Below are 25,901 nucleotides of genomic sequence, written 5' to 3'. Positions count from 1 at the left end.
CTGAGCTCGAGGCCAGAAACGCTGCTGGTAATAAACGGCTCGTAAACTTCTGTTTTTATCCTTATCGTAAAATCACGTCTCACAGCGACTTGAACCTGAACACGCATTAATGCTGACCGTGCACGTGGGCGGGCGCGAGCAGTCAGAGGTCATAAACACACAGGCTCAACCCGGACTGCTCATCCAAAAAACAGGACACACATGTGTACTCAGTATTAGCTTCCAAAGGTCAGAGTTCAAAGAGCGTACAGACACGTTTGGATCTGTTGCTGCAGATGGAAAAGACATTCTGGATGATTCTCGTCACTGTCCATGCAGGCATGAACGTAAATGGTAAATGGCCTGTATTTGTATAGTGCTTTTCTAGTCCCTAAGGACCCCAGAGCGCTTTACACAACCAGTCATCCACCCATTCACGCACACATTCACACGCTGGTGATGGCAGCTACATTGTAGCCACAGCCACCCTGGGGCGCACTGACAGAGGCGAGGCTGCCGGACACTGGCGCCACCGGGCCCTCTGACCACCACCAGTAGGCAACGGGTGAAGTGTCTTGCCCAAGGACACAACGACCGAGACTGTCCAAGCCGGGGCTCGAACCGGCAACCTTCCGATTACAAGGCGAACTCCCAACTCTTGAGCCACGATCGCCAACGTTTACCCAGAATGCACTTTGTTCAGTTTCCTGGAGTGAATGATCAGAAACAGATCCAACGTCAGGTGCGACCTAAATGTACATGTGCTGCACTGATGATGTCATCAGGGCTGCTGTTAAATCAGAGGGTCATCACATCAGCGTGTGAGAGCAGAGATGTCACTTTATGATGCGTCCGTAATGCCACGCACATGCTCAGTTACAGCAGACAAGTGGACGAACTTCCTGCGTGTTCATGTTGTTTTTCATGTTTTTCTGATCCTTCAGTAACTTATAAACATGTTTTTACAGAGTTTTTATTAGGATCAAAAACTGAAACATAAAAACATCATCTGCAGTTTTCCTCAGACTGAGCTGACGGTGCAGATCAGAGAACTGATAACAAGCTGCTGATCGAACGTTTTCACTTACAGGATCAGCTGTGTGTGTGTGTGTGTGTGTGTGTCTGTGTGTGTGTGCGCTGTCCATGGTCCTGAATTTCAGGCTTTGAATCTCTAAAAACAAATGAAAGAGTTTGACGTGTATTTCTGAGCTGATCACACATGTTCGCCACCCTGCAGGTTCTTTCTCAGGATGCATTCATGCCACCAAACACACACAGAGTGAACATGCACTCGTGCTCTTATGGTCTACATCAGTAATGCTGCAGCTTATATTAGGCATCATTAATGGAAATGAATGGCTGAATATCCAGCAGTTGAAAAAACAGTTAGTGATGGTGTGAGTGGACTCTTTACGCCTCAGCATGAACACTGCGGTCGCCTCAGCCACTCCAAACAGAGTAAGCACCAACCTGCAGTTCCTCTGACATCCAGCAGGGGCAGCAGTGAGTCAGTCCCCATGGACTCCCATGTTAAAATAACCATAACAGCCTGATAGACAACTTGCTTGGTCTCTGCAGATAATTTAAAGTCTGCATTATTAGGGGCGTGGCCTCTGTGACTGACAGGTGGATGAGGACACAGGCGGCTGTAGCTGCTAGCTAGCTGCTAGCTGTCTGCTGGGCTTCACCTAGCCTAGGTGGAGCCTTTTAGAGCATGTTTAATGACATCATCTTCACAGAAGACACAGACGTGTGTTCAGACACAAACACGCAACATTTGCCTTCAAAGTAAAAGTCGTGCCTAATAGCTGCAACCAACACATGTCAGCTTTTATTTTGAAGGTGAATGTTCTGCGTTACCTCACTCTTCCAGCTTCCTCCAGTTAGTGAGTGTTTCCATGGCAACTACAGGCAGCCACAGCAATCTGGTAGCCACCGAAGCGATCACAAGGTCACAAAGGTTTTGATGCAGCACCTGCTGACAGTCTGCAGCCGCTCTGGGAGCACGTGTTTCCCACAGGGACCCGAGTTTTGGAGCTTTGCGGTTTATTGGCTGCCGCGAGTTACTCAGGTTTTCTTTTTTTCGTTGGACTCACGCGTTTTTCCTCCATCTGTTCCATCTGCGTTTGTTTAACTGTGACTGTGACTGTGTGGCTCCCCACGCCGTTTCGGCGATGGACGCCCTGATTATCAACACACGACACCTTCTGTGTGGGCCAGCCCAGAATCACACACTGGTACTACTGGTAATACTGGGTATACTGGTAATTTACTGTCCTGTAATCGTCTCCCAGCATCTCCGAGGTCATGGCGGCTCATTACTGACCAAACTAATTTAAGCTCTGTGGGCTGATTGGTTGTTTGTCTCTGTTTTCCTCCGCAGGAAGTGCCGGTACGTCGGTGACGTTCAACCGTAACGGCGATGCTCCCGGGCGCTACGACCTGTTCCAGTATCAGTGGAACAACGTGACCGGGCTGGGCTACCGCATGATTGGACAGTGGACAGAGACACTGCAGCTCCATGTGAGTGTAAATGATGCTGCTGAACTAAACAGACCAGCTGCTGGAAGTTGGTGTAAAGGACATGTGTTGACCTTTGACCTTTGAAAAACCTTTAAATGACAGGTGACCCCTCAGAGTTCGGCCAGGAGGTTTTTCATGGCTGATTCAGAATCAGAGAGAGCAACGTCGTTTACAGGCAGGTGTACATACAGAGCACTGCCCTCATTAACTACAGCTGATGTGCTGTAACCCCCCCCTCTTTTTTTTGCTGAGGACGGGATTTGTTGAATTTGCATCTAACGGCGTGGACCATTCCCGCCTCCCAGCTGGTTTCTGTCTGACTCAGCTGGGACTGGCGGCAGGATTAGCGGGCGCGTTTACACCAGATCTGGCCCTGAACACGGGCTAATTGGAGGCTCGGTCAGCGCTGATAGGCAGAGGAGATTATCTGATGCTGTGAGAGGTTTACAAATTTATTAGGCTGAGTCAGCCAGCCGCAGCTCGATGAAGCAGAGGGTACTGTGAAACAAAGAGAGAGAGCAGCGGCGTGGACTCTCTGCTCCACCCACGCAGCTCCGATGTTTGAGACTTCCTGCTTCAGGGTTGGTGTCTGTGTGCTGCCTCAGCCTTTGAACGTGTCTGGTGTTTTTGGTGATGATGGGTCTCCGTGGTTTTACCTGGAGTGTCTGCTCCTGCGAAAGTCTGGATCAGGAAGGAGAAACGTTAAGAAGAACAGAGCAAACACTAAATACTGCTGAGGTGGAGATTAAATAAGCGCTCGGTCAGGTGTAGTTACTGAGACCTGGATGGATGGAGGTTTGGGTGCCGAGATCTGAGATCTGAATCATGAGCCATGTCAGAGTTAGGCTGAGTAGCCACGATCGCCTCAGTCCGGTCTGTAGCCTCTCTCTCTTTATTCCACGTTATGGTGAGCCAAAGCTCCGGGCGCCGGAGACGCTCTGATATGTGACTCGCTCGTTGCACTTCTCGTGATCTGGGCAAGTAAACAGCCAGGGAGTCGCTCTTCTTCTTCTGCATTCAGGGCCACGACTCCGCTTCTTCACAACACTAAATTATTCAGCTCCACAGCCTGCGGTGTGCCAGATGTGGCAGAGCAGTAGCTGTTCTTCCTCCATGCTGCCCCGTCCTCGCGAGTCCTCGTTTTGTAACGCCGTGAAGGCGAGATATTACTGTTACGCTCGTCTCATTAAATTACTCAGAGTCAGCATTTTGGCCATGGATTTTTTTAGATTTGGTCCATCATCCATTTTCCACTTGTCCAGGTCAGCCTCAGCCTATGCCAGCTGCCATAGGGTGAGAGGCGGGGCACACCTGGACAGGTTGCCGGTCTGATGCCGGTCAGATTTGTACCAAGGTTGGCTAAAAGCTGCAAGAGTCGCCTTCAGGAGGAGGAGACTTCCAGCATAGACCCCGACTGTGATGTGAATATACAAAGGACAAAGAGGCCACGCCCCTAACAATGCACACGTTTCTGCTCATGTTGGTCATGTTTCTGTTCTGGATCTTTGAAGGTGAAAAGTTAAAAATGGAACAGGGCCAAAGATGAGTGAATAACCAAAAAGCTGACCCGTGACGGGAGGAGCTGGTCGGGTGGACGTTTGAGTGAAGGAAACCTCCGCAGTTAGCAGGACGGCAGCAGAAGCTCCGACACACATTTAAATATCAACTTGATGATCAGGAGCTCAGAGTCTGCCGCCCATCAGTGAGGAGGCGGGGGAGGAGGAGGAGGCCTGCAAGGGATTTGTCTCCCACAGATCAGGGTCACATCATTCTCCTAATGAGGCTCCGCAGACACCAGGACCTGTGCGCTCTGCTCGGAGACGTGAAAGACCGAGCTCAGAGTCACCGCCGATGAGCAAAGATGCCGCCGCCGCCGGCTCCAAGTCACCTTCTTCATGTGGAGACGTTTCCTCGGAGACGCCTTTCCTCCTCTTAGAAATCTGTTTGACTTTTCTGATCCGCAGACGCTGAAGGGTGAAGACGGAGCATGACGTGGTGGTGACGTGCTCCAGCAGTGACAGGCAGATGGAGCGTGCAGACACGAGGACACGTGCACTTATTCAAACTCTCAGATTTGTTTGCAGCTTTTAAAGCTGAGCTTAAAAACCAGAAAATCAAAAATGGATCAAAGAAACAAATAAAATGACAGCAGGTGTTTCTTCCAGACTAAAACTTCAGATGGTCTCTGGAAGGACCCACAGTGTTTCTGTCATCTGTGTGCAGTTACCATGGTAACCTTCAGGGCGCTCAGCAACATTAAAAGCCCCTCCCTGTGCTGTGGAGGGCCCCTGGTTGACCCCTGACCCCGCTGCAGTACCTGCATTGTCTGGAGGATCCAAGGTCACGCTGCCGGTGTCTCCACCCACTGCTACATGACATCACAGCGCTGAGCTGCAGCTGATCAGAGAGGCGGTTCCAACCTGGCTGTACTGTGAGGAGTGTCTGCAGCTCCTCCTGGACCTCGCTCCTCCTGGACCTCGCTCCTCCTGGACCTCGATCCTCCTGGACCTCGCTCCTCCTGGACCTCTCTCATCCTGGACCTCGCTCTTCTCACACTGAAGTGGTCACTGAGGAGGGTCTCGGTGAAACGCAGCACCACTTCCTGTTTAAACCCTCAGATGTGGCTGCAGGTGACCAAACTCCTTTAGTGTCTCACACACACAGCTGTGAGGAAGACCTCCTTCCCCTCCTCCTCCTCCTCCTCCTCCCCTTCGGTAGACATGTGTTGGTACCCTGAATGCACAAAGTATCGCTCAGCATGCAGAATCAATTTGGCCCTCTGAGGAGCCCGGGCTAATACACGAGCCGTTTACTGGCGGCTAGAAGAAATTACAAGTGATAAATTGAATTAATCTCAATTGAGGCTGGGAATGGGATGAAACGGGGTCTGTGGCCTGGAGAGGATTAACAGCAGATGTCAGGAGGGAGGAGGGGAGGCGGGAGGAGACGAACAAGGGGAGAAATATTGTCTGTGTCCTGTGGTGTCCTTCCTTTTAATGATTTTAAAAAGCTAATCTTTCCCTCTGTGGGGACTCTGAAACAGTGTCAGGAGGCTTCTACACCCGCATTAAACTGTCCACTCCAGCTGCAGCTGACAGAGCGCAGGTGAGCACACCTGTTAGCAGGAGGGAGGGGCCACCTGCATCCTGATGACGGCCTTTAAAAAGTCTCAAATATGAGGTCTACATCCAGCTTTTGTTGTCCTGCACAACCATGTCAACCAGCAGTCCAACCAGACACTCCCACACCTCCCTGCTCCAGCCAATCACACGTTGCCAGTCCAGTGGACTGACGTCTCCGCAGAGTCACCGGAGGCTTCCAGGTCAGAAGCTGAGTTTGCTGGGCCCCGCCCACGTCTGGTTTTGATGCTCGGCTCTGCCTTCATCAGAGCAGGTCGTCACGCCGTCACCTGTGAACGCCCCAGCCTCGAGCTGAGAGGCTCAGAGGTGCTGCTCTCACTGAGAGGGCCCATACTCCCGAAGTGCCCGCCGCAGGAAGTCGGGCACAATCCACGACCTGAAGCCAAGAAAGTGAGACTGGTGATTGACATATGAGCCAGCAGTAAACGCAATGGTATCGCCTTGGCAACCGGAGCCTGGAGTGTCCACGAACAAGCGAGCCTCAGCTGCAGAGCGTCAGCGTGGACGCTGCGATGTGGAAACGCAGTGTGAGACGATGAAGAACAGCCACCTGTAACCTGCATCTGTGCAGATCTGTGCAGTCAGGTGAAGCTCACTCTTACCGCCACCTTTACGAGGGCGGGGCTCACACACTCTGACTGGAAATAAAGGGGCCGTTTGATTGGTTTCAGCTTTCACGGTGTGTTTGACTCTGATCATGGACCTCGTCTCTCTCCTAAACTGGACACTGTGGTTAAACTGGTGTTGATCGAGGCTGGTCAACAGGTTTGGCGTCCCTGTGAGTCTGAGAGTCAGGTCGGGGTGAGCGATGGAGTGATGCGCTCAGCGCTGAGGACGTTTACAGACTCAGAGTTTTCCTCTCCGGCTCCTTTGGACAGAAACCGTCTTGTGAATATTTTGCAGTAATAAAAGCGGCACACATGTGACACGATGGCTGTTTCTAAACCATTTCAAAGATAAAGGACACAGAGTCTCTTCAGTTTGTGTCTCAAATGCAGCTAAAAGGAAGATAATTATTCAAATTCCCTGTTTTGTTTTTTTCCATCTGCAGCTTTTCTTTGAAGCAGGGTCAGACGTGTTTGTTCAGCACCTGCATCAAAGAACAAAGGACCTCAATCTCTCACCTGTGGAGGGAAAACGCCGCCCGCTCTCAGCTGATGTACACAGAGCTTTTATTCTGTGCTTTAGAATAATCCCGAGTCGCAGCGGGTCATCGCACACGGCAACGTTTTACACCGCAGTGATGTTGGAGCGCAGAGCGCTGCTGTGAAGTGCACCTCGCACGGTGCCCGTGGGATTCTGATAAAGGCTTAAGTGAGCTGAAGGTGCTTTCCTCGCGGCCTTAAATCAGGTTTAATCCTCGTGCTGTTCACACACGCCTGTTATCGCTTCTTTAAAGAAAACTTTTAAACTCGCTCTGCAGCTGCAGACAGTGCTGCAGATACGGCGGCGAGCAGCTTCATCGTCAACGTTGCTCCGAGCTGCTGCTGACTGATGGGAGTCGGCTCGTGTCGGAGAGACTCGGATTTTATTTTCGGTATTTCTTTGTTAATTAGTACCAGATGGAATCAGAGACCATGTTTCACTGGAAAATCCTGAATTCCTGTTTGTCAGCTGCCACTCCACCTTCATCATCATCATCCTCGTCGATCACCTGGCAGCAGCTCCCTGATAGGCTGCTTTACACAGACACATGCGACTGCTGACTCGTCAGAGTATTTCAGGTGTTGTCAGAGTGACGGACAGCGGCGCGCTGAAGCTGGACGTTTGCGTGATTACCGATGAACCTCGCTCGGCTTGTTTGCGACGGCTGTGACTTCTCTGAGCAGTTTTACATGATACGCTGAATCATAATCAGCTCTCTGGATCATTTTTCAGTTTTCCGGGTGAATAATTAACGGAGGCGGGACTGATTTCAGTCAGCAAACTGAGCGCGCTCGCAGCGCTCGCACACGTGGCGTGTGGCTGCCGTGTGTTTGTCACGTGCAGGATGAATGGCGCCGGCATCCCTGTGATCTCATCTCTGATGAGTTTCCTGTTCTTAGGGCCTTTCAGTCGGTTTCTGTCACTCGAGCACGCCGCTCATCCGCTAACTGCAAACGTTCAGCTGCACTCGGCCTCACCGGGACCCGGGGAACTTATTTCCTTCTTCATTCAATTAATCAGTTTAATCATGATCCGCAGTGACTGAGTTAATGACTGTGGCTCACAATAATGGAAGGAAAGCAGACGGCGTTTGTGAGAGACTGCCTGCTGCCGAGGTTGACTCAGCCGAGAGATGCTGCAGTTTTGACGACTTTTATAATCAATGGAGGCCGTTAGTCACGAGGGACAGGATGACTGTACTACAGTGGGTGACGTGGAGAGTCACACGCGCTGCGTGATGGCTGTCCTCCATCAGCTGAAGGGAGGAGCAAAGAGAGGAGGGGGAGGGGCATGAAATCTTCCTGAAGGGATTATAGTTACAGACAGGAAACCACAGGAAGCAAATACACCTCCAGGAATCTGTGAAGGCAAGTGACGAAGAAACACCCAATGCATCATGGGAATCCCCCAGCAGCCTACATCTATTGCAGCATAACTAAGGGAGGATTCAGGGTCACCTGGTCCAGCCCTAACTATATGCTTTAGCAAAAAGGAAAGTTTGAAGCCTAATCTTGAAAGTAGAGATAGTGTCTGTCTCCTGAATCCAAACTGGAAGCTGGTTCCACAGAAGAGGGGCCTGAAAACTGAAGGCTCTGCCTCCCATTCTACTTTTAAATACTGTAGGAACAACAAGTAGGCCTGCAGAGCGAGAGCGAAGTTGGTCCTGTTAAACCTTTTGGTCCTCTGGAGACATCAAACAGTGAAGTTCGATGGACTTTGGTTCTGTGTGAGTTTCTCTCAGTGTCACTTTAGTCCAGCGTTTGTAAAGTTTTCTATCTGTGAAGCTGTTTCCATGGTTATGGGAGTTAGTGTGCTCTGCGGCGTGGAGAAGCCTCGCTGCGTCCCTCTGCTCTGCTCTGATACCACAGATGGATTCTGCTCGCTTTATCCTGTATATCCATTTAAAGAGACTGCAGCAGAACATGAAGGAGACGCGAAGCCGGAGTTCTTTGAGCTTCCTCGCGCTCCGGAGTCGGTTTGATGCTGAATATTGAGGCGGAGGAAATTAGCCTCGGGAGGCGTTTCATGACTGCTCGTTACTAATATTAGGGAGGACGCGAACCCCTCGTCTCCCGCGGTGCTTGTATGCCTCACCAGGAACGAAGATAAAAAGAAGGCAGGAAGAGGGATACGTGTGAGAACAGGGAGGCGGGGCAGACAAGCCCTCTGCGTGCGGGCAGATGGAGGAAAGCGAGACGTGTTTGTGAAGCGGTCGCTGCTGGGCGACCGACCGACAGCGTCCAACACGTAGTCAGGAGGTGAGGGGGCGGGGGGCAATAAAGACTCGAGGCCAAAAAATAGGTATCCATGACAACGGTGCGGCGAGCCCATCACTGCGTCCCTGGTGCAGTGAGGTTGGAAGCCGGAGCCCCCTACAGGCCCACGGTGACACTGCAGCTGTGAGGAGCGTGGAGGAGGAGGCAGCTAATGAGCTCCTGGATGAACTGCTCCCAGAAAACACCCCCCCACTCCCTTCGAACACTGCAGCCCCCCCAGAGAGTGTTGATGTGTTATTGGCTCTTCCAGGCGAACAGACGCTGCTGCGAGGAACAGCGAGCAGAAAGAGACGCTTGGCCTGCACCGCTCACCTGACCTGCACTGACCTGCGGCCTACAACGGCATCGCAGCGCCGGCTTATCGGCGAGGAGTGTGACAGCAGGCGCGGGAGCAAAGGTCTGCCCGACAGTGATAAGAATAACAGCGAGGGAGGCACAGGGAGTGTTCACAGAGCTCTCGCCTCCTCTGCTTCTTTTTCCATTTTACACCTAGTGAACATTTACTCGCTCGCCTTTTGTCTCCTTGCAAATCTGACCTTTAGTTTCATTTAAAGCAGAAACCCGCAGGCCGACCTCCGACAGAAACCAGACGCCGCAAAGCTTCATGAAGCCGTCTGTCAGCAGCACATTATCGGTCAGGATCAGCCTCGTCAGCATTTAACCATGTGCCGAGCATCTAGCCCTCCCCGAACCCCACAGAACACAAGTTCTCCTGCAGAGCTCAGCTTCACGTAAAGTTTCAGTAAAGCGGCGTGATGGAAAGGCGTGGACACGGGTGCATTTGTAGGTGTTTCCTCTAAAAAGTGCAAAGGTTGAGGAGGAGAGTATTTAAATGAATGTGCAGCAGAATGCCAAAAAACCCACGTCAGGACTCACTTGTGTCTGACGAGGTCGTCTGAATTTCACTAAGTCCTTCTTTCACAGAGGCTTTCATAACAGCCTTACTCCTTCAGTCTGTTTCTAGTTGTACTGTCATGAACTTTGACCTTTAACCTGCTGACTGAGGCCTGTAGAGTCTCAGATGGAGCTCTTGGGTCTTCACACCGTCTGACCTGCTGGGACGTCCCCTCCTGAGAAGAGAGGATGAGGCGAGCTTTCTGCTCAGAGACGGTGAGCGTTCAGGTCGGCACGGACGCGGGCGGTGATTGCATCAGTTTGCAGAAACGCCCGCTGATGATGCTGATGGCCCAGAGTCAGATTCTGGCTCTGAACAAGCCGCCTCTCTTTCCTGAAACGTGTTAAAGCTTCACTTCGTCTCTTTGTCAGATGGCGCGTATCTGTGCCTGTGGTGAATATGTAGAATAATCACACCCCCACAGGTCTGTTTATTTGTGACCCAAATTGGTCTCATGTGCTCAGAGAGTCATAAATAATTGATTTTATCCTGCTTGGATTGATGCTGGACCCCAGAGCAGATGGATTTTCGTGCACATTCGGTCTCACCCTTATTTTTCCAGGTGTGTGAACGGACACGTTACTGGTTCGGGTCGGCGGTATCTAAAGATGGCGTCGAGGACGCGGTGTAGGATAATTGGGACCTGGGTGACTAGGATTGTTGGTCAAGTCTGAGTTTGTGGGGCGCTCCTAAGTGCCGTGATGCAGAGAGCTGCAGGAAGCTTAATGAACAGCGTTGTTTCTGCTGTAACCTTTACAGCAAACACAGTTGTGCTCATTTTATTTCCTGTGTTGGACGAAGCTGTCGGAGTGCCGGCTGAGTTCAGGACCTGGAGACTTAATCAGCTGCTGAGGCTGCGGGGGGGGGGGGTCTCCACCAGCTGTGACACCTCTTCAAAGCTCGGGGTGAATTATTGAACACGCCTCGGCGGCGGGCAGCCCTCCTGACCACTGCGAAGGCCAGAAGACAGATGGTGTTTTCATTTGAATGATTGACCCGCCGCCACTCGTGCCGTTTCGCATCCCATTTGAATTCCTGTCCGGATTTGTGTTTGCATTAGCGACGCTGTGAGTCACTCTCTCATGGCGTGCGGAGCAGCTCGTTTCTTATGTGACGAGTCAGTTTTGAACGCCTTCCATGCATTAAACGTGGCGGCGGATTCACCTGCCTGTGAGCTGATGGCGAGGAGGAGCAGCGGGGATTTGTGTCAGCCGGTCATGTAATTCTGATGATGCTTGGCGTGCAGTGAAAAGGTTGGATGGGATGTGGGAGTGATGGATGGATGTGTGGAAGCAAATGCTGATGAATGTAATCAGAATTTCATAATAGGGAAAATGAATTAGGAGACAGGAGCTGTGTGGGAGGAAGAGATGCATTTCCTTTCCTTCAGAGCTGGACCGCTGCCTGTTTTCGGGGGGGGGTTAGAGGCTGGCTCTGAACTGCCAGCGTGGACAGAGACGAGCCTGCTACACAGGCTGTTAGCCCCACGCGGCCTTCCATCCCCAGCTATTCCAGGTTATCCACTCGGCTGTTTGGCGGCGGGCGGGGAGCCTGGACCACGGTGGGTGGCGATAACATCCGCTATCGATTCTGGACTTTCTTTCCCGGTGCTGCCGCCGGCTGCTGGAACCAAAGGCTCATTGAGATCGGCCTCTGCAGATAATCTGTCTGAGGACGTCCTTAGCGCTCTGTAATTGATCAGCTCTGGGTCACAGCAGCTTTTGAAATCCCTCCAAGTCCTTTTACATCAGACGGCGAGCAGCTATCTGCCAAATTCATCAGCACACAATAACAAACACACAGCATCCGTCAGTGCTCAGCTCCTTCCAGGGTCTGGGCAGCGTTTCAGGGAGGGCCTGGAACTCATTTCCACAGGCTCATCTCTTCACACAACGGTGTACGGAACAATACTCCGAATCCTGCACGGACACATCGGATCGGACGCTTTCGAAAGGAAGTTTTTTAAATCTGAAAGAGTGAAAACTCATTAATAAGACAGCATTACATTTTTCCATCACTGGTTTATTTGAGGATGTCTCTCCAAAGCCACTGTGAAAACTACACAGCATTAACAAAATAAAACTCAACGTAAGACACAGCACTAAAAAATAACACGGTACAACAAAACGCGATGAATGAATAAATTCCTCGTTGGCTGCTAAAAAGGGAATTAGTCACCATTCCTCAGGGGTTTCCTTGTAAGTGTGCAGTTAATTCCACTTAATGTGACTTTCAGTAAAGACCATTACGGGCTCATTCTTGCTGCACACTTACAGGTGTTTTTCTCCCTTTTTCTCCCAAAAAGGAAAATGCGCGACTTGTAAGCGAGCTTGACTTTCAAATAAAAGCACCATGAATGTTTGTAGCTCATCGTTCCCCTCGTGGACTGATTGATTAGGTTTCGAGATCTTTCCGGAGTTGGCTTTCTAACACTAGCTCTCCCATTAAAGTGACCAACGATCTGAGTGGACACGATGGATTTGTTCAGGCAAGAAAGTGGAAATGCGGGCTGGTTTGGCACATTCCCATCATGCTACATGTGAACCAGCACGGATTACCAACACTGACTTGGTACAGGAACAGTCAGCACGGGGCGGGTCGCCAACAACACGCATGACTTCTAGACCCGTCTCTTTGGAGCAGCTACAGACCAATCTCCAAACTACCATTAATTGCTAAGCTTCTAGAAAAGATTGTAGCTAAGCAACTTATAGCGGCTCTGGACAAACATGGCATTTGCGATAAGTTTCAGTCCGGCTTTTGCAGGGCTCACTCCACAGAAACAGCCCTTCTTAGGGTCTCAAGTGACATTTTGATGAATAATGATGCAGGAAAATGCTCGGTCCTGCTTATGTTGGACCTCACATTTTGACACTGTTGACCACCACATCCTCCTTGAACGGCTTAAACACTCGGTTGGTTTTTTGCCTTAGAGTGGTTCTCCTCATATCTACATCACCGATCCTTTTCTGTGGTGGTCTCCGATTTTAGGCCATCCTCTACCTCCCTTACTTGTGGTGTCCCTCAGGGTTCGGTTTTGGGGCCTTTATTGTTCTTAATATATCTTCTCCCCCTCCAGCATATAATGAGGACATTTCTTATCACTGTTATGCTGATGATATTCAGTTGTACATCTCTTCTAAGCCCCATGATTTATCTAAGCTTCAGCTTCTGAATGACTGCTTAGATTCCATCAAACGTTGGATGGCTGTAAATTTCCTCCAACTCAGCGAGGGGAAAAATGGAAGTCCTCATATGTGCTCCGGACAGATTTGTATCCCAGATAGTGAAAGCCCTTGGTCCTCTCTCAGTGTATGTTAAATCCTCTATCAGGAATTTAGGTGTCACTTTTGACTCGACTCTCACATTGGATGGGCATGTGAAATCTCTGGTTCGGTCTTGTTTTTATCATTTAAGAAATGTGGCTAGGCTAAGCCCGATTTTATCTCGCTCTGAACTGGAGATTGCTATACATGCATTTATTTCCTCACGCTTGGACTATTGTAACTCACTGTTTATGTGTCTAAGCAAAGGTTCTCTGGATCATCTGCAGGTTGTGCAAAACGCTGCAGCTAGGCTTTTGACAAAATCCTCCAAGTACTCACATGCGACACCATTGCTATTTCAGCTACACTGGCTTCCTGTGGAATTTAGAGTACATTTTAAGATCCTGGTCTTGACATTTAGAGCCTTGCATGGACTGGCACCAGTCTACATCTCTGATCTGCTACAGCCCTATGTCCCTAGCAGGTCCCTGAGGTCATCTGATCAGGGCTTACTTGCTATAAAACTGACTAAGATAAGAACTAAGGGTGACCGAGCTTTTGCCACTGTGACCCCTAGGTTAGGGAACTCTCTCCCTCATACATTAAGAACTGTGGACTCGGTAGTTGTTTTTAAAAAACAACTCAAATCTCACCTTTTTAAAACTGCTCTTGATTAATTTCTGCCTGTTTTATATTGTCTGTTACCTTTTATTATTTGTTATCTTATGTGCAGCACTTTGTGACTCTGTCTAGAAAGGTGCTATATAAATAAAATTTTATTTATTATTATTTAATGTGTGTGTGTGTGATGAGAAGGTGTGGCCGTCATTAATAAATGTTCCCTGTGCAGTCGCAGATGTGCTGTAACTGTGTGAGTTCAAAGGTCAGACCAGGAAAACACATTTTAGTTTTTTAAAAGATCAGCGTCGTATTTTGTGTCTTTGTGTTTTTACTTCTGATTCACATTTAAAGTCGTCCTGAGCAGTGACACACCTGCTGCTGGCTCAGTATCTGTGTGAGATCATAGGCTCCAATAAAACTTTAGGTTTACAGTTCGATTCCCGACCAGTCGGGCCTTTGCTGCTCACCTCTTTGTCTTTAAATAAAGTCCTTTGTCAGTGGTTGCTGTGCCGGCTGCTGTTGAGTCACGCTGTTTGTGATCTGACATGATGAACATATGGACCTAAACACAGCAAACCCTCATGCTGAGGAGACGTGCACTCAGCGGCGCTGCAGTCCAGGTGGAATTCATCCATATTGATGTTGCACTAATGCAGCATTCGTTGCTCATTAGCAGCAGACAGGCTGTCAAATCAATGTGACTTTTACTGGAGCAGCAAGCCGAAGCAAATCCCTCATTCAACAGCAGCGCCACACGCTCGGCTATAAATCCGAGCCTGAAACTTCGAAGTCGATGTCTGACAGCGTCATTAGCTCACAGCATGGCGACGTTGTACCATTCTCTCCGAGGTTCAGCTTCACCCACAGGGCAGCATGTTTACAGTCTGTTCTTTGAGGATCGCTCTACAACACTAAGCTTTTTTTAGGCGCAGCAGGAAGAAAAGATGGTAAGGTGGCACGTTTGGTTTCAGTTTGAGTCGCCTCAGAATGACTTACAGGTAAAGACCCAGGCGGCCTCTTTGCTGGGTTAACAAATACTGTGTGATTACAGTTATGGAGCAGCTGTTTTTATACTCACAAGATAGTACTAACCCTCAAATATTGTGGGATTTTACCTCCAACCAAGATCCTTTCCTAAATGTGACAAAAGCAGAGCACAGAGGTTCAAACGGGGCACGGTCCAGACTCCAGGCTGACAAACCTGGTCCTGCAACCCCTAAGACGGGTTTCAGGTCTCTAACACTGGCAGGTTATGTTTTGGTAGACAGTAATGTCAGCGCATCAAAGCAACAACACAAAAAAAACAGTGATGATGAGAATGGGTTGACAGACCTGTAGCGTCATTGGTAGAAACCAGGAGATCCAGTGAGCCGCTACGAGCAGTGGTCAAGATATAAACACTAATCAGTAGAGATAAATGTAGATATACAACACCAGGGACACACTGACTGTGATGGGTTGTTGTTGTTTTTGTCTGGATGTGGTGTTTTGTTTTTCTTTTCTTTTCTTTACAGCGCATTGTGTTCTGCGTCCTGATTGGCTGTAGTCCATTGTCAATCAATTTTGTGCCGTGTCTCCTGTACAGTACAGAATGTGTTCAGCTTGTCAAACATAAATGTCTGATCCTAGCAGTGTGACTCTGAAGTCCTGCACTGTATGTTTGTAAGTTTTCTCCCCAACAAACAACAATGTCGATGAAACGTTTTGCACCGTCAAAGGCAGCTGCGGTAGGAAGATGCTAACCATCGCACAAAAAGCTGGACTTCTGGACATGCTAAAGGAACGTAGAAGTTACTGTATTTTCCGGATTATAAGGCGCATTAAGCGAAACAAAACAGTCAGATAAGTCAAACTTTAATCAACTCATTCTTCTTGCTTCCTACCATTGATTCATTAATGTTGAATTCTCTGGCAGCTGTTCCCATGTTCTGGACCTGAAAACAGGGTTTGATCTTTGGTTTCTATAATACTGGACTTATTTTTCTACAAAGATTTGAACTTTGAGAGTTTAAACAAGAGAGAAAACTGTGAAAATGTTCATGCCTGTCTGAGGAAAGTGTATAAAGTGTGTAGTGAGGGGTTTTTAAAACATCTATAATAATTGCAGCTTATTGTCAGTCCTCACATTGGAAAGATACACAAAAGGTTTTTCTACCTGAGAAAATGTCTCTAAGGAGGCAGACCCTGTGCTAGAACATGAAGAGAAGCGGTTTCTGATGAGTTGGGAGTGAGGATATGTTGGGGTGCTGATCTAACCATTCACTGTCTCCATGCTCTCTCTCCAGAAGGAGGACATGCAGTGGCCTCGAGGGGAGCAGGAGATTCCCACCTCCGTGTGCAGCCTTCCCTGTAAAACTGGTGAGAGGAAGAAGGTGGTGAAAGGCATGCCCTGCTGCTGGCACTGCGAGCCCTGCGACGGATACCAGTTCCAGCCCGACGAGTTCACCTGCAAGCTGTGCTCCTACAACATGAGGCCCAGCGCCAACCGCACGTTCTGCCAGCCCATCCCCATCATAAAGCTGGAGTGGCACTCGCCCTGGGCGGTGATTCCGGTTTTCCTGGCAATGCTGGGCATCATCGCGACAATCTTCGTCATGGCTACGTTCATACGGTACAACGACACGCCGATCGTCCGGGCATCTGGCAGGGAGCTGAGTTACGTCCTCCTGACTGGGATATTTCTGTGCTACATCATCACGTTCCTCATGATCGCCAAGCCAGATGTCGGCGTGTGCTCGTTCAGAAGGATTTTTCTTGGTCTGGGGATGTGCATCAGCTACGCCGCCCTCCTCACCAAAACCAACCGCATCTACCGAATCTTCGAGCAGGGCAAGAAGTCTGTGACGCCGCCGAGGCTGATCAGTCCCACCTCGCAGCTCGCTATCACCTCCAGCCTCATCTCGGTCCAGCTGTTAGGGGTGTTAATCTGGTTCGGGGTGGACCCGCCCAACACCATCATAGACTATGACGAGCAGAAGACCCTCAACCCCGATCTGGCTCGAGGGGTGTTGAAATGCGACATCACAGATCTCCAGATTATCTGTTCGTTGGGTTACAGCATCTTACTGATGGTGACGTGTACTGTTTACGCCATAAAGACCCGCGGGGTCCCGGAGAATTTTAACGAGGCCAAGCCCATCGGGTTCACCATGTACACCACCTGCATCGTGTGGCTGGCCTTCATCCCCATCTTCTTTGGCACGGCGCAGTCGGCAGAAAAGGTAAGACTGACTTACAATTTTTGATGTTTTAATTTGTGGAAATATTGGTGATGAAGTTTCTGCGTCATGTTAAATCTGCCAACATGTGTGTATATATATATATATATTTAGTAAATGGCAGTTACTCAGACCATGGCTCTGATTGGTGAGGTGTGTGGCAGGGTGGGGTGTGGGGGGATAGTGTTTGTTAACAGTCTGAATGGCCCAGTGGAAGAAGCTGTTAGTGAGTCTGGAGCTGTGGGACCTGATTGAGCTGAAGCTTGACCAGAGGGCAGCAGGTCAAACAGGTGGTGGGGGGGTGTAGGGGTCACCTGTGATGGACCTGGTTTACCTGAGACAGGACGATCAAGCGATGGCCTCCAGGGGCCTCAGGGGGCACCCAATGATTTTTTGGGCGGTGTTAACGTCCCTCTGTGCAGCCTTCCTGCTCTCAGTCGTGGCCCCTGAGTACAAACACCAGGCAGGATGAGTCCTCGCTCTCCACTGAGGAGGGTAGAAGGGCAGCAGCAGCTCCTGGTCCAGGTTCTTCTCAGGACACGAAGAGGATGCAGCCGCTGCTGGGCCTTCTTTACCACGGCGATGGTGTTGTGGGTCCAGGTGAGATCAGTGCGGATGTGAGTGCCCAGAAACCTGAAGGTGGAGACAGATTTATTTATAATGAGAGGGGAGTGGTCATGATGAGTTCTTTGGCTTTAAGGACGTTCAGCTTCTGGTTTATCTCAGAGCACCAGCGGGACAACTTCTCTACCTCCACCCTACAGGGTGACATCACCATGATGATGTCATCACGGTGGTCATCAACATACTTCACGATGACGTTGTTTGGGATGGACGCTGTTTCCACTCCCCCACAGAAATATCAAACCCGGATTCAAATCAGAGTGAAGCTGTTTTCATGCTTGTTTTGGTGGTTTTGCCTCATTTTCTAGTTTTATTTTTGGTTTCTTGTATTCAACATGTTGTCTTGGCACATTTGTCTTTTTGCTTTTTGTTGTTTTGTTTTCTGGACATTTGGTTCTTTTTTGTCTCCTCAGCAGGTTTTTGCCTCTGACTTTGGCTCTTTTGAGACATGTCCGGTTGTTTTAGGCTGTTTGATGTAAAGCAGGAGGGCGTGGCTGTTTGGAGCCTCAGATCTGGTATTTTGTCTTTCGCAGTATGTCTTGCTGTTTGTCTGGTTCCTTCAGGGTTCTTGAGTCTTTCTGGGTCTTTGTGTTTGTGAGCTCTGTATATATTTTTTGGCGGTTCTCATGTGGCTGACTTTGTCATTTCGCTTTCTTGTCCCTCTTTGTCGGGCAGTTTTGTGTCTCAGTTTAACATTTTTGGTCATGTTGTGATTTGTATGCTTGCTTTGTCTGCAGTCAGAGGTCAGCGTACCTGTGGCGTCTCACCTGTAGGTAAAGAATCCAAAGGCAGGCGTGCAGTAATACGACTGTGAAATAAAATGCAGACCTGAGCTCGCTGATTTTTCCCTCCAGCTGCAGAAGCAACAGGAAGCTGTAAAAAGGAGTCGGGCTGTTTGGTTTGCTAATTAATTGGACGCCTACGTGAGAAAAGGTGAAGCTGTTTGCTCTGCACTGAGCCAGACCTGAAATAAGAGCGCAGATAAGAGATGTGAGATAAAGCAGCAGAGCCCGGAGAGGCCTGGGGGGGCGTGGCCTGACCTGTGAACACTCCTGTCAGCCGCCCTCAATTTGACTTCATCACGTCATGATTTTATGTATTAAACTAAGCAGAGTTCAGCTTTTGTTTTTCATGACACTAAAACTAGCATCGCTTTGGCTGCTCTAGTTATAGTTTTAGTTAAAGTTCAGTCTTAGTTCCCGGGGACCTGGCTGAAGCCCGTCCACAGTGGGCTGGTGCTCCTGACTTTATTTTCCATCTGGTTTGTTCAGCAGTAAAAATCTGATAAATTCATAGTTAGTTAAAGTGTGTCCCTCAGAGGGGACGTCGTCTCGTTGAGGTGATTTGATTCAAAGCTTCCTTGTGGCTGTTGATGAAATAGAGCATTAGTGTGACTGCAGACACGCTGCAGCTGCTCCTCCCTTTGTTTCATCACATCTGATATTCATTCAAACCAAAATAGAACCACAGAGGTCAGAAGCTGCCTGAGAGTCTGCCTGTTTCTCGGTTTCCTTCGCCCTCGCCGTGAACGGCTCATCTGAGCATCGATGACTCACTGCAGGCTGGAGCCGCTCTCACAGAGTTCTGCGACTTTCACCGATTTCACTAAAAATAATAAGACAAATACTAAAAACACAGACGGAAACACACATTGTTCTTCCTGTTTACATGCCTCACAGCATTGTGGGGCCTGTAGTTTGTCCTCAGAATAGACAGAGGGTTTTTCATCTGCTAACGGAGGCGCGATGTTCAAAATATATGTTTGAGTAAAGAAAGCAGTAATATAAAAATACATGTGATCGGTGTGAGAGGCAACAATGCTGCAGAACGCATCATGAAGACAACATGTCGGTTTGTGGTACACACACACACACACACACAACCTCACCTTTGATATTTCTCAAAACAAAACAGGTCAGGTGTGTCTTATTATTGTGATCGAGTTAGAGCGAGAGAAACGTTTAAAGAGTCAAAACGTCAGAAACACAGGAGCAGAGTCAGAGTCCTCACAGATACATGAGTACAAACAGGTGTGTGTGTGTGTGTGTGTGTGTGTGTGTGTGTGTGTGTGTGTGTGAACAGAGGCTTGACATCACCTGAGTGCAGCAGTAACATACTGGCCTTTGCTGCTTGTTATTACCTGCCTGCTCCGAGCAGAATACAGATGAGAAGGAGAAACTCACACACACACAAACACATTTCAACATGCAAATACAGGTTCAGGCAGCAGGATGAAGGAAGGAAAGGGGACAGCATGGAGCGATGAAGGAGAGTGTGTGTGTGTGTGTGTGTGTGTGTGTGTGTGTGTGTGTGTGTGTGTGTGTGTGCAATGTGGTTTGATTAGTGTCTGTTATTTCAGTGTATGAGGACGTTTGTTCCTTTTTTGTTTTTGTGTTTTCTTCTTCATGTTCTTATCCTCCTGTACACACAGACAGACACACACACACACACACACACACACACACACACACACACACACACACACACACACACACAGCACAGGTTGTATTTGTTGGGTTTAAACCAGAGAAGCAGGACTCACTCAGACGCTTCAGTGCCAGGTGGGCGGGATCTTTGTGGCTGCTATCTCTATAACAGCAGCCAATCACAGAGCAGCAAAGCTAGCTGAGCTTCCGTTAGGTTGCAGTAAGCTAGCGGCCTGTGACATCACACGTGCCTGTGATGTCACATCTCTGCTGCAGTCTCATTCGTCCTTCGCACGGCGAAGAAGCTTTGCTCAGGTCGTTTCTTTTATCCGTGTGGCTCCGTGTCAGAGCCACTCTATTCCCACAGTATTCCCAGTGTATTCCCGCTGTCTTTCCTGGCTAGTCAATCATTTAGGCTGACACACAGAAACTGTGTTATGAAGATGCTTGTGTTGATGATAGTTACATTTATTAAGGATCAAATCTGAAGATGTTGAATTCTTTGGTTTTATCACAGCGGTGAGGGTGGAGCAGAGCTGAGAACCGGGCCCAGAGTTTTCTGTGGCGTGCTGCACTCGTCGCTCAGCCTACATGTGTGCGTTCGCTCTCTGTCGAGGTCCTAAAAGCTTTAAACCTGCAGTGCAGACGTCGCTGTATTTACTCTCAGGGCGGAGCCAATCGGCTGCTGATTACACCCCAGCCCTGTTAGCTGGAAAACAGTAGAGCTGTCTGTGGATGCAGTAAAGATGGCCGCCCTGCTGTCAGAGGGCGATGTGGCGTGAACATGTGCGAGTGTTTTGTTACTTTATCCTTCTTTTGGGAGCAGTCTCAGGGCAGCGTTCCTGATTCTGGGATGATTTTCCAGCCGTTACGAGGACTGAGACGAAGCTGAAAGGCTGCAGATTAGAAGAAACAGGGTTTCCTCCTGTGGTAGATGATCCTGCTGACTGACCTCGATTTAAAGATCTGCTCTCAGGATCTGTGCTGCCTCGTCTCCTTCTTAGGTGAAGGCTCTTGCTTTGCCGCTCTGTGTCTGCAGCTGTTAAACTTTGGTCAGGAGGCCTAAGATCGCCGTGCACCACGAGCTTCCATCTCGTGTTTCCTGTTATGTCTTGAGGAGGCTGAAGGCGTTACGCGCCGTCCTGTTCAGCAGAGCAGGTTTCATGCTGTGGAGAAGGCAGCAGCATCAGGCTGTGTGTGCTCAGCAGCGTCCCGTTCTCATGATGATAAAAGCTGTTTGCTGGAGCCTGAAGAGGGATTTGATGCCTCTGACTGTAACGCAGGTACATTGTGTGTTTTCTCTGATGTGAATGGCTCATTCAGGATTTATCAGTGAGAGGATACACTTGAAGCTCAGAGTCTGAGTGAAGAGATGGACGAGCTGGAAATGAGATCAGAGCAAAGAACCCTCCTGAAGGACGGTCAGGCCCGCCGCCCACAGGACAGAAATCACTTTAAACACATCACAATCATCCAAAAGCCCGCAGACGCCACGTGACCTCACAGAGAAAAACACATTACAAAACAGCGAACACAGACACTCAGCGTGACTCCGGTGAGGTGATCAGAAAGACGAACCTGAGAGAAAAAAACACAAAGGCGACAACGAGAGATCAGAAACGCTGCCTCAGATCAGCGCTCGGACTCACGGAGACTCAAAGTCTGCTCCGAGAGCGCCGAAAGGGCGGGAACTTCAGCGTGACCTCGAAGAAAGATGAACGACATCAGCTCAAAGAGACGACCACAAGATCGAACCAAACGATGTCCGTCAGGAACGATCTGAACGATCTCCGCTCACATCCGAGGATCTCTCTGTCCACGAGAACGTCTCGAACGTCCACACGTGTGCAAGAACCCGCTGTTGGTGGAGAGGTCGTACGCGCGATGTCCTGAACAGCGTTTCAGCGTCACCAGATCTGCTGCCACATGTCAGCACCTCATGAATAAATCAGACGAGGCCGTTTCTCCTCTCACGCACCCGCCAAGGTCACTACGCCGCCATCACGGGGACCCAGACTGCCGCCGTCCAGCTGATTTAGATGTTTTCCACATGTGTTGACAGGAAGGAGACGCCAGCAGGAGGAGCGTATTTGCAATGCTAATGTCTTTGCTTCATGCAGCAGGGATTTTATAGCACTGATGATGTTTGTTTCCACCTCCTCTCCTCACCTGTCAGCACACAGGACGTCGTCCTCCTCTCCTCTTCACCGCCGTGTTCAGTTGGGCTGCACTGATTGGTTGATTCATCTGAAATGTTTTTCATTTAAAGGAAATAAACTCTGCGTATGTTTCTGTTGCTGTACTGATTTTACTCCATCCACAGGTACTGATCAATGAGTTAAACTGCAGAAATGTCTTAAAGACATAAAGACCTGGATGGCCGCTAACTTTCTGCTCCTTAATTCAGATCAAACTGAGGTTATTGTACTCGGCCCTGAAAATCTTAGAAATATGGTATCTAAGCAGATAGGCCAATGTTAGGCTGATAGATGGACACAGTGTGACTAACGATGACTTCGAAGACAAGCAAGTAGCAGCCAGGGTCAGAACCTCCATCCAGCCTGTAGCTTGGGCTGTGTTTTCCTGCACGGTTGATCTGCACAGGACTTAAGGAGCCTGGAGCTGATAATACCTGGACCCACTGTCTTTCATGCTTTGATTGTCCTGAGCTCACACCTGACCTGGTTTAGTGTCAGAGACATGTTGGAGCAGGGCAGCTCTGTGTTGGAGGTCATGGTGGAGGGAGAAGGTGGGTGTGGAGATGGGGCAGCCTCCAGATGGTGCTGTAGCTGCAGCAGAGGCGCAGCTTATAACCTGAGATGGCTCTGAGGCTCCTGCAGACTCCGCTGACATAGTTCAGCTGGTTTGCCCTCCCTGATTACTCTCCTCAGCTCGCTCCGAACACTTTTCTCTTCCTTTCTGTTTCCTGATGTCAGGACATACGTGGAAACGGCATTATCTGTGATTTGTTGAGCAGACCATCAGTGTGCTCTCCATGGTCATCAGTCAAAAAGGTCCATCAGAGCCTCCTCAACCCCCTCTGCACAGTGTGGGTGACAGCTGGTTCCCAGTGTACTACAGGTGTATTCACACAAAGACGGCATGGAGGTCCCGGCGTTGTTAGCTCGCTCTGTTGTATAGTATCACTTTGTGTAGCTGTTACAAGCTGCTACAGGCTCGGGCTGCTGGATGACTTCCCATGATGCACTGAGTGTTTCTGTGAGAACGTGAAGACATGGGAGCTTGCAGAATAAAATGTGATCTTTATTTTGAAAAGTCTTCTTGTAACATTTTTTTGCTGACTTGTTTTAAGTTTGCAGTAACAGAAATACATGTAAATATCAGTCTGCACATTTGTGAATACTGTTTTCCTAACTTGAAATTTCAAAAAGAAGTGAAATAAATTCATGCTGTTTATTTATTCACGTTTTATTCTGCAAGCTCTTTCAAGTTTCTTCCTGTTTGAAGACAGTTCTTCCTCCCCACTGTCCCCCGCTGCTGCTCGTAGGCTGTGGGCTGATTGCTGGGTTCCTCTTTAGTTTAAAACACTGCGAGGTGATTTTTGTCCAGTTGTGTTTTTCTTCTTCTGCGTGATCGACGGCGTGCTGTAGCTCCAGCTCTTCCTGTCACAGATTTATTTTTGGAGAAAAAACATTCCTAAATGTTTGCACAGCTTTCTGCCTTATAAACACAACTGTGATGAACATTTAGAAAAGGCTTGTTTCCCACTCACCTGGCTCCTCCTGCTGTAAACAGGAAGAAGGTACCTGAGTCACACCTGTAACCACCCAGCTCTGTGCTTTATCTCCAGCAGCAGCTCCACTTCCTGCCACTTTGTAACAGCAGGAGAAACTGGAATTTAAGTACCCCAGTAAACAAGTCATCCTCACAGTGACACATGGACACATACAACCACACACAGACTCACAGTGCCGACCTTTGGAAGCTAGAGCCAATCAAATGTGCGGACGCTGTTTCAGGATAAAGAGGGACGTCAGTCTCCTCTCTGCTGCAGCTCTGGGCCATCACACAGGTAGTTAGCCGTTAGCCTTACAGCAGGTGGAGAGTGGTGTCACATTAAACTGTGTCCCCCTCCAACTTATCAGCACAGCTGCAGCTCAAAGGTCTTCAAACACATTCAAACATCTGCAGCTGAATATCCTAAAAATCACACGTTCTTCTACTGCTGCTAATAACAATAATGATAAAGAGTCACACAGTAATATTCACATAATGTACAAACATCAGAAAGAGAGAAACATGATGAATAAATGAACTATGATCAAATCTTCAGACCACATTAGAGGTTCTGAGGTGATGTTTAGATGTAAGAGTAATCTGAGTAATCTGTAATCCTGAATAATCCAGAATAACAGAACATGTGAAACCACGGCGGTCACGTGCTGGGATTCAAACCTGACACCTCTGCAGCTGCTGTGTGGCTGAAGCCCTCTGCGGCAGATTTGTGACGTAAAGCAGAGCTGAGGTGTGTCAGCATCGTGCTGCTGTGCAGAGACGTCTGCAGCTTTGGAGGGACGAAGGCCGAGGATGAGGAGAGAGGGCTCAGAGCAGAAGCTGCAGCCCAAAGAGCTGAGGCAGGATTGTTGCAGAGATCTGTGACGATGAGTCCAGAACAGAACGTCCCAGCGCCGGGCGGTTAAATCAGAGCAACAAGATTTAAAGTTCAAATGTGAGGAGGCAGCAGGAGCTCGAGGACGCCCTTTAACCCTCATCACGTCACCTCCTGCAGCACCGAGCGGCTGTCCAACACCACCACCTCAGTGTGTGTGGCCATGTGTTTAGACATCTTTTCCAAAAACTGGAATCCTACTATACTTGTGGGGACCAACAGTCCCGTCCCCACAAGTGTGAAGACATGTTTGAGGCTCAAAATGAGTTTTTAGTGTCAGGGTTACAGTTAGGTTAAGGTTAGGATTAGGCTCAGGGTTATTGTTGATGGTTAGCAGCTGGGGTAAGTGGTATGTCAATTAGATGTCCTCACTAAGATGTGAAAACAAGAATATGTGTGTGGATGCGTGTGCGTGTGTGTGTGTGTGTGTGTACTGTAGTCACAGGCAGCTCTGAACGCACTCTGAGGGCGGTCTTAGAGGGAGGCGTGTGTTCAGGATTGGTTGCCATGTTTTTAGTTTTTTTGCACCTTCAGACTGCTGATTGGTTCCAGGTGTACCTGTAATCAGATGCCGCAGGTGTCACCATGGAAACCAGCTCAGACCAAGAAGACAAAACATTAGGAACAGACACTGTGACTCTCGACTCACTTCCGCCCTGCCTCCGGCTCCACCTCCTCCTCCACCTCCTCCTCCCTCCATCCAAACTGAACGTCTCGTCGATCTTCCTCGTGTGTCTGATTATCTTCTAAACTTTGCAGCCTCTCCTCATCCCCGCCCCCCTCAGCTCGTCTCGTGTTCCTTCATCGTTTATGCTCGCGCCCACTGAACCTTTTCTCCCCGTGCTCGCTCCGCCTCCTCTCATGCACCTCTCTCTGCACCCTCGCCTCTCCCTCCTCCACCCTGAACTGTCTCCAGCTCTGCGGAAGCGATGCTTCATTTCTCTCGTTTCATCTCTCTCCACTGTCCACCATTTTATTTCTTCGTGTGACACTAAAACGGCGTTAGTATAACTTTTTATTAGCATCTGGAATCGGCGAGCGGAAACTGTGGCAGCAGTTTTTATTGAGCGCATAAAGAGCAGCTCCGGCCGGAGTAATCAAGGAAGCAGTGTTTTTGGAGAGTTTACAGCACCCAGCAGTTTCTACTTTAAAGTCTG

At 49.1% G+C, this 25,901-nt stretch overlaps 1 protein-coding gene and 1 long non-coding RNA gene across 2 annotated transcripts in view; one reads left to right on the top strand and one right to left on the bottom strand.

The window, feature by feature from the left end:
- Nucleotides 1–25,901, top strand: part of grm7 (glutamate metabotropic receptor 7) — a 165,660-nt gene that overhangs the window by 125,292 nt on the left and 14,467 nt on the right. Inside the window, 2 exon segments of the mRNA XM_005462578.4 lie at nucleotides 2,363–2,502; nucleotides 16,132–17,067. Of these exon segments, the coding sequence (XP_005462635.2) occupies nucleotides 2,363–2,502; nucleotides 16,132–17,067 (1,076 nt within the window).
- On the bottom strand, nucleotides 23,184–25,114 carry LOC106096821 (uncharacterized). The gene is made up of 3 exons (XR_001223180.3): nucleotides 24,052–25,114; nucleotides 23,848–23,966; nucleotides 23,184–23,737 (listed from the first exon to the last, which is right to left on the bottom strand). It is a non-coding gene; the product is annotated as an uncharacterized LOC106096821 (long non-coding RNA).

This window comes from Oreochromis niloticus, linkage group LG5, assembly GCF_001858045.2.
Source record: "Oreochromis niloticus isolate F11D_XX linkage group LG5, O_niloticus_UMD_NMBU, whole genome shotgun sequence".
In the NCBI taxonomy this organism is placed as follows: Eukaryota; Metazoa; Chordata; class Actinopteri; order Cichliformes; family Cichlidae; genus Oreochromis; species Oreochromis niloticus.
Note: the sequence above shows the minus strand (reverse complement) of the source record. Positions and strands in the feature narration are given on the sequence as shown.